Here is a 15,659-nt window from a genome sequence, read left to right as displayed (position 1 = left end):
GAGAGCCACATTCTGAAGAGGAAAAACAAACAGGTGAAATTCATTTTAATAATATTTACCTAACATATGCAAAGTATCGTTTTAACATGATCAACATAAAAAATCATTGACAGGCTATTTTGCATCACTTTTTCTGTACTGTGTTCAAAGTTCGGTGCGTATTTTACACAGCACATCTCAATTCAGACTAACTATAATTTCAAGTGTTCCATAGCCACATGTGGGTAGTGGCTACCTACTGGACAGTAGTGCAGCTTTGAACCAAACGTATCTCGATTTCGTATTTTTTTTTAAGGGTCAGTTGACAAACAGAGGCATTACATACGGAGTGCTCTAGCAGAGTAAAACTTAGAGCAAGTCGGTAAACACAGACTTTTCCACTCCGGTGAGCACTGGGACTTTTCTGATTTTTTTCTTGAGTTTGGGGCTGGACTTCTTCGTACACTTCTCGGTCTGAAGCTGAAATAAACAGGGTTGCAGCATACGCTTGAATCACGGGAAAGTGCTGTGCACTGTTTCTCCAGAGAAAAGCATTTATCTCCAGGTTTTAAAAAATTGTTTATTCCTTGCATGGACTCGTTGTATTTATTTAAAGTCACCCCAATAAGGATGACGGACATACCGTTTGCGAAAGTTGGTATGTCTCCTGAAATTTCCACCAACGTTTTTTTTCCTTCTTCTTCTTGTTAAATTTAAGCTGCCTGCTCCAGGGCATGGTGCGAACACTTAACAAGGCCTAGCGCAAAGAATTCCAGGGTTGCTTTCCCGACCTCGCCAGCTGTGAGGGGCGGGCGGAAGGCGCGCGTTCCCAGCTCTTGCCCACAGGCCCTTGGCCGCCTCGCAGCTTCGGGCAGATGGAGTTTCCGGCCTCGCTCAGTGGTCGCCGGGTCATCCGCCCGAGCTCCTTTCTGCCTGAGGTCAGGGCCCCGGGAAGAAGCGCGCCGGCGGTCCGAGCATCCGGAGGGCAATTCCGCGGTGGGTCCACACCCTCCTCGCGCGCAGCTCCCTGCGCGCCGGGCCGGGCGCCGGGTGGCAGGGCTGGCCGCCGCAGCTCTGAGGTTGGGCCCTCCCCCGGGGTGATTTCAGCGCTTAAGGTGGAAATGCGGAAGTTTCCAGCTGCGACTGACAGATGAGGCTCGAGTCCCGCTCGGCACGTGCTGCTGCAGCCCTGAGGCGCGCCGGGCCCCCGCTGGGCGCCTCCCGAGACCCTAGAGGCCGAAGAGCCGCCGGCGCGCCATGGCCACGCTGCCGAGCGCAGAGCGCCGCGCGTTCGCGCTCAAGATCAACAGGTAAGAGGCGCCCCGCGGCGGACTCGCGGCCGCTCCGCCTCAGCTGGTGAAGTGCGGCGCCTGGGCCGCTCCGAGGGGTGGGGGTGGAGGTTGCTGCCCGCAGAGTCCCAGGGAGTCCGCGGGGGTGGTGGTGGCGCCCGAGACACGGCAGGGGGCCCGGGGCCCTGAGGCGGCTGCGATGGGGCCGTTGAGCGCGGGATGGCCCGAGGGCTGGGCTCAGCCAGCTCCTCCCCGAGAATCCCAGCCCTCCTGATGGTCCTGTCACCAGTGCCTCTTCCCGGAGCCAAGTCCCCAGCCCCGCCTCGCCCGCGCCGCCCTCGGGGTTGACAGGTGGCCGGGCCCTGGTAGTGGGAAGGACGCCCGGTTAGCAGTGCTGGGCACGCCACGGAGTTTCTCATAAACTGCGCCATGCTTTGAGGCTGCTCCGAGAAGGGGTGAGAGGAGAAGTGGTTGAAATGAGGAGAGTTTTGCTTTGAGGCAGCTGCTTCAAGACTTTGGTTGTTCTGAGGAGGACGCTTTCCCCTCTCGTTTTATTTTTCCAGAATAAAGTTTGGCTCCTACTGACATCGCTATTTTTATTCTCTGGTCCAAAGGAGGCATGAAGTGGAAAAAGTGATTTTTATTTTTTACTTATTTATTTTTTTTGTGGTACGCGGGCCTCTCACTGTTGTGGCCTCTCCCGTTGCGGAGCACAGGCTCCGGACGCGCAGCTCAGCGGCCATGGCTCACGGGCCCAGCCACTCCGCGGCATGTGGGATCCTCCCGGACCGGGGCACGAACCCGCGTCCCCTGCATCAGCAGGCGGACTCTCAACCACTGCGCCACCAGGGAAGCCCGAAAAAGTGATTTTTTTAAGTTCTCCGTTTAAATAAAAAAGGAATGGCCTGTGGCTGACATTTTTAGATTTCTAGCACTCCAGCAAAGAACTAAGGACATAGATCCAACCCACCATCCAATTCATAATCAAAATTGCACAAACTAAATGCAAGCACATCTACTGCTCAAAGCTCCCACTAAAGGTGCTTTAACTGCAGTTTTTCCTCCACTGAAAACTGCTGACAAGTGTTTGGAGACATTTTTGTCGTGCCCTGAGAAATCTAGGCTGTCTGGTTAAAAGATAATATGAAATTCATCCTGAAGGGTCAACTTATTATTTTACTGCCCTCATTGCTCTAGGATTAGTTAGTCTTCTTTCAGCTGAGCCTGTGAAAGGCTAGTTCCACAGTCCATTTTTGTGCTGCTAGACTGTGAAGAGGTTTCAGCCACAGGGAATTAGAAGCCTGGAATAATAAGGTGGTAAGGTCTTGCAGAGGGCATATTGAGCTTTACTGGCCATTTTATTTCCACCTGTTGTGTAGCTGTGAGCAAACCATTTCTCTTACTTTACTATTTCTTCATCTTTAAAATGAGTTTAATTGTTATTGTGTACTGTGTATTAATGTTGGAGGCCGAAAGGTAGTAGTCAAAAGGCATAAAGTATATCAGGGATTTCCCTATGGGGATTTTTTTCTGCATCGGGTTTCGTGCCTGTTGCCATGCAGGAGGGGCTGTTCGTTTGGGGGCTGAGGGAAATCAAACTGAAGTTTCTGATGGATGTACCACTTGTCATAGCTGCTGCTCTTCTGTCTCTGTGAACTTCAGGTCAGGTGGTATGACTCTGACAGAAGTACGTTAGAGACTTGGGGTTGGGTGGAATTAGTCTGAGGAGAGCAGTAGGACCTGCACTAATCCCTATAAGGCAGTCTTGAAAGCAGCAGTGGGGTTGGTGTAGCCTGGGGGTTCAGAATAAAGGCCCTTTCTGGCTTACTTAAAATGGTATAGATGATCCTATTTGCAAAGCAGAAATAGAGACACAGGGAGAACAAATGTATGGATACTGAGGGGTAAGTGGGAGGGTGGGAGGAATTGGGAGATTGGGATTGACACATATACACTGTTGATACTATGTATAAAATAGATAACTAATGAGAACATACTGTATAGCACAGGGAACTCTACTCAATGCTCTGTGGTGACCTGGATGGGAAGGAAGTCCAAAAGGGAGGGCATATATGTATATGTATGGCTGATTCATTTTGCTATACAGTAGAAACTAACACAACATTGTAAAGCAACTATACTCCAGTAAAAATTAATTTAAAAAACTAAAAATACCTGTGTAACCATGACAAATACTAGTCTATTAATCCAACGAAACAAGATAATCAAAACTGAAATAAAAACAGATTCTAAAAAAAAAAAAAAAAGAATAAAGGCCCTGGCTGGAATCACATCTGCTTACCGATTGGCTCTCTGCATCAGACTAACTGTGTGACACTGGGCATGCTATTTAACCTCTCTAAACTTTGAGTTTTTATATGTTGAATGGGGATATTCATCGTATCAATACCTACCTTGTATGACTGTTGAGAGGATTAAGTGAAATAATATATACAAAGTGCTTATAGTGCCTGGCTCAGAATAAATGTTAAATAAATGCTAGCTGGCTTCATCCACATTACTATCAGCTTCATCATTGTCGTCATCATCTCCATTGCCACCAACTTGAAGATTCTAAGAAAGAAATGTAGGAAGGAAAGCTGAAGCTGGAGAACTTCCTGTGCAGAGACCAGTTTGGGCTGGGAACAGTGATGCCAGTAGCAGGTTGGAGTGCCCTTGAGGTTGATGTTCTTGCTCATATGTCTTCCATCTCTGTGCTGAGTATACCAGACAAACCCAGTGGAACAGAATGCATGATGCAATCTGACCAAGAAAGGCCCCACTCAAGTTAAATAAAATTTAAAAGCTTCCCTAATCCTCAGGCAAAAATAAGGATTGGATATTCCTATTTAGGGGGTTCTGTTTTCCCTTTGGAAGCATTTTGTGTACTTGGTAGAGAGTTATGCAGAGGAGCTTGGCAGAAATTATTGTTCAAAGGAATGGATTAATAAGGGCATACCTAGTATTAACATAATATTAAAATGCACCATTTATTGATCATTTACTATGTCCCAGACACTGCGTTATGTGCTTAACGGATTATATTGTTAGATTCTTAGAAAAACCCTATGAGACTCACCTGACGTCTCATACAGAAGAAGAAAATGAAGCTTGGAGATGTAGTTGCACAGGCCATGTAATTTGTGCAAGGCCATGCAAACATCAGAGGCAGAGCTGGGGTTACAAACTGCTCCAAAGACTGTGTTCTTAATTGGGCATGTGCTATTTTGATCCACATTTCTTAAGAATTTCCTTTAAAAGCAAGTAAGTAATTAATTTAAAAAAACAAACATTTCAATAGCAACATTGCAAATTGTTCTGATCAGTGTTTAACATGTAAACAAAGTGTGATGTTTTGCAATTTTGAAGTTGGAAAAGAAAATATTTTCCCTTGCATACCTATGTACTATTCATTTTTTAAAATAGATCAACTTACAAAAGTAAGGCAACGTTGAAATAGGGCCATCAGTACATTCAGCATGGGTTCATATTTTTTCACCTTTCTACCCTGAATGATACAAACTGTCATTAAAAAATGTTTGTGGGGGGCTTCCCTGCTGGCGCAGTGGTTGAGAGTCCGCCCGCCGATACAGGGGACACAGGTTCATGCCCTGGTCCGGGAAGATCCCACATGCCGCGGAGCGGCTGGGCCCGTGAGCCATGGCCGCTGAGCCTGTGCGTCCGGAGCCTGTGCTCCACAACGGGAGAGGCCACAACAGTGAGAGGCCCGCGTACCGCAAAACAAAACAAAACAAAAAAAACACAGGATATAGATCTAGATCAAATATTAAAGTAATGTAAGGACCTTGGGTAAAGAGAGGAAAAATGCACATTGTAGAAAAAATATTCATGATCCTCTGGACCTTAAGGATGGAAAGGAGTAAATAATAATGACTTATGCTTGTATAATTCTTACTGTATGGCAGGTATGGGTCTATGCATATCGTAACTTATTCACCCCTGTGATGTAGGAACAATGACTATCTCCATTTTACAGATGGGAAAACTGGGCACCAATGACTTATGAAAATTGTCCAAAGTCACAAACAGCTAAGGCCAGAGCTGGAATTCAAATGCAGGCAGCCTTGCTCCAGGATCCTCTCCCTAAACCACTATACACCATGCTACTGTCTCAGTTTTGTTATATTTATTTAGTTTTTAAATTTTTTTGCTGCACTGAGTAGCATGTGGGATCTTAGTTCCCTAACCAGGGATGGAACCTGCATCCCCTGCAGTGGAAGCATGGAGTCTTAACCACTGGATCACCAGGGAAGTCCAGTTTTATTTTAAAATAATCATAAAGTAAGTAATATTTATTGACTACTTACTATGTGCCTAGTATTATGTTGAGAACTTTACATACCTTCATTTCCTCATTGTAGAAAAGGAACAAAATGTGATGCATAATAATTATCATTAGAGAGTGATCTTGTGTAAGATAAAAACAAGGGTCCAAGAAGACAGATTGCATTTAAGAACAATCCCAATAATCTTAGAAAAAAAGATACAAATGAACTTGTGTACAAAACAGAGATAGACCCACAGACATAGAAAATAAACTTATGGTTACCAAAGGGGAAAGGTGGGGAGGAATAATTTAGGGGGTTGGGATTAACATATACACACTACTATATACAAAGTAGATAACTGACAAAGACCTACTGTATAGCACAGGGAACTATACTCCATTTTTTGTAATAACCTACAAGGGAAAAGAATCTGAAAAAGTATATATATATATATATATATATATATATATATATATATATATATATACACATATATATACACACACACACATATATATAAAACTGAATCACTTTGCTGTACAAAGTGACATTGACATTGACAATGTAATGAGATCATAACATGACACTGTAAATCAAGTATACTTCAATAAAAAAAGAACAATCCCAATAACGTTCAGCATAAAGACCAGAACAACAAGAAGGCACTGAGCTGTGCCTGAGAAGTGTTTGCTAGTTTTGTCTGCAAAAATGATGCAAGCATAAAATATATGTATTCATATGTCTAAATGCACGTCTGCAGTGAAACAGTGCTATTCTTTAGTAGTGATGGCAGAGCAGGGTGTGGTTGCTTTCAGAAATTGCTTCATTCGTCGGACGTGTTCTAGACCAAAAACCACGAGAAGAGGCTTCAGGCAATTGAACTCAGAATTTTGGTCTTTCACATTCAGAATCATTTTATTTTTGGATTCTTGGAAAAGCTCCACTTGAACTTCAGGCATCTAGTACAATTGAAAGAACCTTCTGCCAGGGTGAGCTTTTCAACTGGAGTTCTTTGAGCTCTGACAATTTCACATGTATATGTAAAGTCAGTGTTTACTTCTACATGGCAAAGAAAATATAATTATGTCATGTGGTTACCTAGGGAGAGAGGAAGAGCTCAGGGGACCAGGTCTCACATCTCCACTCCCCACACAGAGCTAGTGATGGAATGAGATGATGTTAAAAACACCTCAACCTTCCATCCTCTGTAACAGACAGGGATGTGACTACTCAGACTTCTTGCTGGAGGAAGCTAAGAAAAAAGAATGCTTAGTTCTTTTCAGTGGTAAACACCAGGTGCTTATTCATGTTTTGGTCAATAATCAGTGGCTAAAGCAACAGGAATGTGCTATTCCTTTTCCCACGAATGTTCAGTCTAATTTATTACCAATCAGCAGCTATAAAGGTTCTCTAGGCTCTAGGAAATTACAATAGAGTTTATGCAGTTGTGGTTAAGTGTGGTCCCTGTGCTTCTAGAGTTTGCACTTTAGTAGTATAGTTTGCTATATTGACAACTTGGGGGTACGCAGAATAAAAACAGAATGATACCTCTGAAAGTATATAGGAAGGCATCTGTATGCAGGGTGCGGTGAAATCAAACAAACTGGCAAAGTTGGCCTAGGGTATAAGACCATTATATTATGTCCCACTGTGTTTAGATCAGATGCAGGATTAGAAAAGCAGAAATGGCAATGGCAGAACCAGTGTTTCATCCACATTCTATTCTTTCATCCATGTTCATCATTAAAAGTAGGAAAATACAGCAAGCAAAAATTTCTATTACCCATAAGTTATAGCTCTTAATATTTGGATGTACATCTTTCCATTTTTAGAAAAATGAGATCACATTGCACATGTTTTATGCTCTATTTTTTAAATTTAAAAATATGAACTCTCCATGTTCATCCATGTAGAGCTACATTATAATTTACATAGGCTGTATAAAGTTGTGTTGATTAGATATACAGTGATTTATTGAATTAATTCTCTATGCTTGGGCCTTAAGATAGTTTCTAATTTTTTATAATAATGTACAGAGCTTGATGAACAGTTTTATGCATATATCTTTATGTGTTAGTGCAAATACTCCCTTAAAATTTCTAGAAGTGGAATTGCTTGCTTAAAGGAAAGAAACATTTTTCAAGCTTTTGCTACACATGGCCGAGTTGTTTCCCAGAAAAGTTCTACCTATTTATACTCCTGCCAGTGGCCCTGCAAGTTCTCATTTCCTCACATTCACACCCCCGCCTGGTTTTATCATTCTTTTAAAACTTTATTAGAATCTTGACCCCTTCTCTTCAATGTCTCTTACCTCTTCCTATTCAGCTTCTCTCCCAGATCCCTGTATGACCTCTGAAGTCATTCTTTAGGGATTAAAATAGTTGTACAATATATACACTACCAAATGTAAAATCCTTATGGGGATATTTGGGGCTTGGTAAAACTGAATGGTTGGGCTGATTCTCCCCTGTTGAACAGGGAGATGTAGTTCCTCTATTATACCATACCTCAAATTAGACAAACTGGGAAGAATGGCCATGGATAGAAATGTTTTTCCCCAAATCTCTGCTTTGCCTTGTTGCTACCCAGGGCAATACTCAGCACACAGCAGACATCTTCTTTGTTGGATCTGTTTGAGTTCTCGGTAGTCAGTTCTCTGCTGTGTGCTCTGAACACTCAGGAGAACTTGGGGTCTCATCAAGAAGTTACCCACCTGAGGCCCTGGGTAGTTAGGGAGGCAAACTAGAGTTGCCTAAGGGGTGCTAGTCCTCATGCAGTAATTTACACCAGAATGACCATCCCCTTTTCCTTTTGCTAGTAGAAAAACTTGGGTTCAAAGTCTACTAAAAATGCACTTTATCCTGCTATTTACCATAAATGTTGTTTCAAGGCAATGCTGGCCATCTGTTCTCTATGGGAACAGGATTGCCTCTGGTTTGCTTTACCTACTGGTATTTTACTCTTTCATTCTAAATCACTACCTGTTCTCACAGTATCCCTTTAGAAGGGGTATCCAATTTGCCTATTTTTTAAAATTAATCTTTATTGGAATATAGTTGATTTACAATGTTGTGTTAATTTCTGCTGTACAGCAAAGTGAATCAGTTATACATATACATATATCCACCCTTTTTTGGATTCTTTTCCCATATAGGCCATTAGAGAGTATTGAGTAGAGTTCCTTATGTTCTGCAATAGGTTATTATTAGTTATCTATTTTATATATAGTAGTATGTATATGTCTCCAATTTGCTTATTGTATCTTGTTCTCTACCCAATAATTTCATTCAACTCACATGAATTTTTTGATTGCCTATGATTTTCTCTAGGCATTATGAGAAAAAAAACCCCCAAACTCCCAAAACAACAAGTTTATGCCCCCCGAATTCAGCTGGAGTGAGCAGATTCACATAACTGAACACAAGAGATGGTGTTTGGTTGCATGGCCAGGTGAGGGTTAAGGGCAGGAATGAAATGTTGACATAACTCAGAGGGGAAGGAAGGAGTAGCAGCCCTAGAGGGTGAGGGGGTGAGGCTTCAGCCAGGCCTGAAGGACAGGGAGGTGATTGACAGATGAAGCTGGTATAGTGCGAAGAATGGGTTGGAGGGGGCTCCACGAGATGGGTAAGGAGGCAGTTGCAGTCATTCCGATGTGAGGTGATGTCTGGGATTAGGCTGGCGTAATGAGCATGGAAAGAAAAGGGTCTGCGCCAACAGATACTTCAAGGGGAATCAGCTGGACTTGAGAAACAACTAAATATTTATTCATTGGCTCATTTCATGAATATTGATTGTAGTCAACTATGTGCCTGGCAGTGTGTGTTCTAAGAGCTGAGGACAGAGCAGTGAATAAGCAGACAAGGTTCTTGTCCTGAAAGAAGTCATTTTTCCAATGGGAAGACAATAAAGAAATAAACCAGGAAATGAAAAGGAAATATCAGGTAAAATATGGTGATATGTATTTAGAGAATGTAAAAAGGGCCATGTCAGGTGTGTGGATACCTTAAGATGGAATCCAGGTCAAGGAAGGCATCCCTAAGGAGATGAGCTCCGGCCAGGACCAGGCAGGGGAGTTAGTTAGCAAGTGCCATACCCAGGGCAAAAGTAAGGCTGATGTGTTGGAAGAAAAGAGAGCCAGTGTGTCTGGATAGAGTGAGTGTGTGTGGGGGGGCGGCGGGGAGTGGTAGAGATGAAGAGAAAAGTAGGCAGAAATGAAATCATAAAAAGTCCTTAGAAGCCGAGGAAAATGTTCAAATGTTATTCCAAGTGCAATGGGAAGGTTTTGGGGGCAGAAGCACGATGTGATTGACCTCTGTGTTTAGAAGATCACTCTGGCTCCCCCATGGAGAAGAAAAGAGAAGAAGCAAGGCTAGGTGAGAGGTAGTACAGGGTCCAGGGGACAGGTGATGGTGGCAGGACTGGGGAGCCGAGAGTAGAGGGAGAGAAGCGGTCAGCTCTGAGACATATTTTGGAAATTGGGTTGATGGATTAGATGTGGCATGGAGGACAATGAGAGAAAAAGAGGAATCAAAATGTCTCTCAGGTTAGCGTTATGTGTGGATGTTGATGCTTTTAACAGATAAAAAAGACTGGATGAAGAATAGGCTTTCAGGCTGAATCAGGAGTTTAACTGGGGACATACTAAGATGCATATGAGAAATTCAACTGGAATTACCTACTACGTAATTTTATTTGGGAATCTGGGGCTCAGGGGAGAGGTCAAAGCTGGATATTTAAATTTGCACATCATTACCATCTAGAGGATATTTTAAAATAATGGGGAGAAAGAAAATATTAGAGTTATCTTGGTAAGTTTTTTAACAGCCACAAAGCTATATGTATAGTATGATATCTTTTTTTATAGAAATGTAAATATGTGTCTCCCTACAGAGATTAAATAGATTGATACATGTGATAGGGAGGTGAGCAGAAGGACATGTGCTAACATGTGATAAGTGTTGGATAATACCTGGGTGTTAGGATTATTGGTGATTTTTGTCTCCTTGTGTGCGACATGTGTGGATGTATATTTGACAAGTTTTTTTCAAAGAGTGTTTTTGTAATTGGGAAAACTAAAGTTTATAAAAGAGGTAACACTAAGATTTCCATCCTGGGGAAATTGGATAAAGAGGATGCCAATGAGAAATTATGAAAATTAGGACCTTGAGTTGGTTTAAGGAGGATGATTTTGTACTTCTCTTGTAGAGTTTTGTTTAAGAGAATATAGTAGATTTCACATTTCCATATATTTGCTCTCCCTCCCTGTCAGAGGACTTTACTTTTCACCTTGTTGAAAGTGATGTGGTCACTTTGAGGTGCGCTTTCAGAGCTGGCCTGCCCTTTGTCATATCGTTGCTTCCTATTCTATACAACCAGCAATGTTCCAGACAGAGGCTAATCTGTCAACCTGTGTCCTAGAGTAGAGACAGAGCAGAGCCACAATTGCTCTCTGGAAGTCTTTGTTTTTATAAGCCACTAAGATTTTTGGATTATTTGTTATCACAGCAAAACCAAGCCTACCCTGACTAGTACAGATGTGCATAAAATATACAACATTTCTAGTGGGCAGTTTGAGATACAAGCTTGCGGCTTGAATGATAGGTCAGGATGGAAAATATTGATTAGGAAGTCATCGATAAGATGGGGCTGGGAATGAAGAATGGACACATTTTCTAAGTAGAGACGTAGACTGGGAAGAGAAAAGGAATGGGCCTAGAGGGTCACTGCTAGTTGGTGCAAGAGAAGAGCTATACAGAGAGGAGGAAGAATTGGACTAAGATGTGGCAGACTGAGGTGGTATCAGAAAAGGGAGGTAACAGGGCAGTTAAACAGGTCAGATGCAAAATTATGAGGACAAGGAAAGAGGCATCAGATTTGACTTGATGGTGATCAGTGTGAACCTCTGAGACAGCAGTTTTAGTGGAGCTGTGGGGAAGGAAGTCAGATTTCACAGGTTATGAAGGGAGTCAATGCAGAGGAAATGGAGGAAGCTGGTAGAGACCACTCCTTTCAAAAGTTTGGATCAGGCAGAGGAGAAGTGGGGCAGCGGTAATCAGAGGCTCAACAAGCCTTTGACTTTCACACAAATATCACACGCAATGCTAACAGGATTCTTTCATCTTAGAGAGAAAGCACACAGTTGTAGTTTTTTTTTTCCCCTATAAAATAAGTCTTACATGTGACTAAAGATATTTAAAATACCTGATACTGTCTAATATATCATAAATTTTGCTTGGCACTAACAGTAATTAAGATAGTCAACTTAGATATTTTCTTCCTGGGAGATTTTGAAACTCAGTGGCACTGTCATATATTATCTATAAGAACATGGTTATCCTTTCTGTTTTATTTTCTTTACATTTATCTTCATATGTTTGAAGTACAAAAATGATAGGAAAGAGTACCAATATTAGCTATATGTTAAACAAACCACATGTTTTGCATTGAGTTGTGTTCCCCCTAAAAGATTCCTAAGTCTTTGTGGACGTCATCTTATTTTGGAAATAAGGTTTTTGTAAATGTACTCAAGTTAAGATGAGGTCACACTGGATTAGGGTGGACCCTAAATCCAATCACTGGTGTCCTTAAGAGAAGAGACACAGAGCCACACAGAGAGGAGGCCACGTGAAGACAGGCAGAGAATGCAGTTATGTCACCACAAGCCAAAGAACACCAAGGTCTGCCAGCAACCACCAGAAGCTAGAAGAGGCAAGGAAAGATTCTTCCCTAGAGCCTTTAGAGGGAGCAGGTCCTGCTGACACCTTGATTTTGGACCTCTGGCTTCCAGAATAGCATGAGGATAAATTTCTGTTGTTTTAGGCCACCAGCCTCATGACAATTTGTTATGGCATCCCTAGGAAACTAATAGAGTACCTCAAAGTTTATTCACTTAAAACAACAGCAGTTTAGTGTTTCTCATGATTCTGTGGGTTGGCAGTTTGGGTTAGGCTCAGCAGTTTGGTTCTGCTGGTCCTGCTGTGGGCATCATGTGGCTGCAATTCCCTGGTGTCTGGACTGAAGCTGGAGCATCTAAGATGGCCTTACTCACAAGTCCAGGGCCCTGGGGGGCTGGCTGTCTCTCTGCACATGGTCTCTTTTCCTTCAGAAGTCCGCTCCACATTCCTTACATGGTAGAGAGGACATTCTAAGAGGATGAAGGTGGAAGCTGCAAGGCTACTTGAGGCTTAGTCTAGAGCTCCTACAACATTACTTACACCACATTCCTTGGTCAAAGCAAGTCACAAGGCAACCCAGCTTCAAGGGATAGGGAAGTAGACTAAGTCTTTTGATGGGAGGAGCTGCAAAATATTTGTCCATTTTAATCTATTACAGCCCCCAGCAAAAAAAGTGATCATACCCCATTTCAAATTGCACATATTTAAGCCAAAGGTCTTGTCATTCTCTGTTCAGATCACAATACCCATTTCACTGGCAGAGAAACTGAGAACAGATTAAATCAACTCCTTCAAAGTTACCAATGAGTCATGCTTTGTGAGAGACTTTTTTGGCCCATGGAAGACAGCTATATATCCGGAAGAGCTAATCACAGTCCTGTCTGGAGGCAAGTGAATAAACAATAACTTCTTGGGTTTCTCTTAAATCCCATAATGATGTTGATGGAGCCCAGATTGCAGAGCTCTCTAGTCCAGAGATGAAGCAGCAGTTTGAGGATATCAGAGAAAGAAGGTGCTTGAAAATTGCTATGTGTCATTCAGAGGAGTAGGATTTGAGACTAAATTAAATGACTAGGAAAAGGGCCAGTGAGCTCTTTATCCTCAAGAGTTACCAAATGGGCTTAGAAATTCAGTGACTACTCTGGTCCAGTGTATGTTCTGGGCTGGGAAGAATTAATGACAGTAGAAGAAAAGAATGGTGCAGAGAAGCAGAGAGATCAACCTGTTAGGAAGGTATGTGCTGTGGTCTGTCTTAGAAGGTTCACCCTTTTATGAGTTACGATTGCTTTTAGCTGCTGCAAGGAACAGACAATCCCACTAAACAGTGTCTTAAATAAATCAGGGGTTTACTTGTTTTTCTTGAGTAGGAAGAATTCCAGTGGTTGGCAGTCTAGGCTCGGTGTGATAGTCCAAAATACCACTGGAGACCCAGGTTCCTTGTGTCTTTGTGTTCCATCATCTTTAGTGTGTGGCTCTCATCCTCATGGTCAGAGGATGGCTCTTGAAATTCTATGCATTGAAAGAATATTGAAGACAGAAAGAAGAGGAAAGGCCAAAGAGGCATGTCAGCTAACTTTGCTCTCTTTTCAGGAACTTTCCCAGAAACTCCCACAGTGACATTTGCTATATACCTCATTGATCAGATCTGTTACTCTACCTATTAAAGAGGTTGGCAAATGTAGTTTTTATTAGCCCAGCACATTGCCACCTCCAACAAAACTAGGGCTGAGTTAAAAGGAAGGGGATAATGTCTATTGATGGGCAACTTAATGGTCTTTGCCATTGTTCCCAACAGTTGCTCTGGGGACAAATTAGTGACAGAACTTCCATTGTGGCAACATGGTGCTTCCATCCTGTTAATACTTGTAGCAGATTCAAGCTCATCTAATTCCAGGACCCTGGCCTAATGAGGAGGGATATCCAGGCTTATAGGTCTAGTATTAAATTAGCTGTTGTAACAAATAATCCCAAGATCTCAGTGGATTAACCCAACAAAATCTTATTTCATATTCATGTCACAGTCTGATGCAGGTCAGGTGGCTCTCCTCCAAGCGGTGACTCAGGGACCCAGGCTGCTTCCACCTTATGGCTCTGCCATCAGAAAAACTTTCAGGTTTTTCTGATAACATTCAGCTGCTGGCCAGGAGGAAAAGAGAGTGAAAGATTGTGCCTCCAGTTCTTAAATACCTCAACTCAAAAGTGGTACACATCACTTCCACTCACATCCCATTGATAAGGACTACTTACAAGTCCATTGATGTGCAAGGAAGGCTGGGGAAGATAGTTCTTGTCCAGCAGCTACTTTCCAGCAACAAATCTTCACTGCAAAAGGGGAGCATGAATCTTTGGAGGTCAACTAGTCATCTCTGCTACAGGGTCCCAATCACAAAGGAGGAGCCATTAACAAAATATCAATAAATGTATGTGTAGGCTTGGTTTGCTGTGTGTTTGGTGGATAGATAAAAGCCACGTGGTCTCAGTCACAACAGTAAGAGAGTGGAGGCTGTAATGGAAGCAAACATGAAAAGCAAATGCTGAAAGCACCTGAGATTCTAGGAGGAGATAATAAGAATACAAGGCATAATTATCCTTTTAAGGCAGGTGACTGATAGTTTAAAAAAATTATTTTAAATCTAATTGCAGTCAAGGACACCAGAAGTGCTATGTACAGCTGAACACTTATTGGAAACTCTGCAGATTGACAAGGAGCCAAGTTGCTCAGCCATTTTTTTTTTCCTGAGAACAATCAGTTTTAACACACTTTAGGAAAAACCACAAGATGAAGATATTTTTAAAGCTTTTGAGTGATTAACTTAGAATTAATATTTCATTTGACAGGAAATAAGATGTTCCAGATGTTAGAGAAAGAAGCATTCTAAAACTTTGCATTCCCACGGAGGAGTAACAATGTCATAGTCCAGTCTCCTCTCTGTGACAGGAGAACTTTGATGAGAAGCTGAGTCACTTTACTTTTCATGACTGGTTCCCTTTGGGTCGGTTGAATTCTCTTGTTTATTTGCCTTTTAATCGTTTTAATAATCTGTGAAATCAGTCTTCCTTATTCATGTTAACAGTTGTAGTAATAATAATAACAACAACCCACAGAGAGAAAACAGGTTAAACCTTTGAGTCAGGATAGGAGGAGGCAAACAAGTCAGATTCCTGTCCCAACCCCACTGATTCCCAACAGGAGCATTTTTCAGAAGTTCTTTAACTTCCCCAAGTCTTTGTTTTCTCATCTGTAAGACAGAAATATTAATAATGCCAACATCAACAGGGTCAAATGAAATAGTATCTGTGAAAATGCCACATAAATCAGAGAGCACTGCACACATTTTAATAAAACATCTGTAAAATGGGAATAGGTGCCGTGTTTCTGTGATCAGTCGATGAGGTGACATATGTCATACACCTGGCACAGGGTCTCA

The 15,659-nt window shown here is 42.2% G+C and overlaps 1 protein-coding gene across 1 annotated transcript in view; it reads left to right on the top strand.

Annotated features, from left to right (window-relative positions):
• Nucleotides 1-879: 879 nt before the first annotated feature.
• The window catches only part of DOCK8 (dedicator of cytokinesis 8), a 224,152-nt gene continuing 209,372 nt past the window's right edge, over nucleotides 880-15,659 (top strand). Inside the window, exon 1 of the mRNA XM_082620022.1 lies at nucleotides 880-1,289. Within this exon, the coding sequence (XP_082476148.1) occupies nucleotides 1,237-1,289 (53 nt within the window). The 5' untranslated portion in view covers nucleotides 880-1,236. The remainder of the gene's footprint in view (nucleotides 1,290-15,659) is intronic.

The sequence above is a fragment of the Mesoplodon mirus genome, assembly GCF_964341445.2.
Source record: "Mesoplodon mirus genome assembly, chromosome: 1".
Classification (NCBI taxonomy): Eukaryota; Metazoa; Chordata; class Mammalia; order Artiodactyla; family Ziphiidae; genus Mesoplodon; species Mesoplodon mirus.
This window is presented reverse-complemented; position numbering and strand designations above follow the sequence as displayed.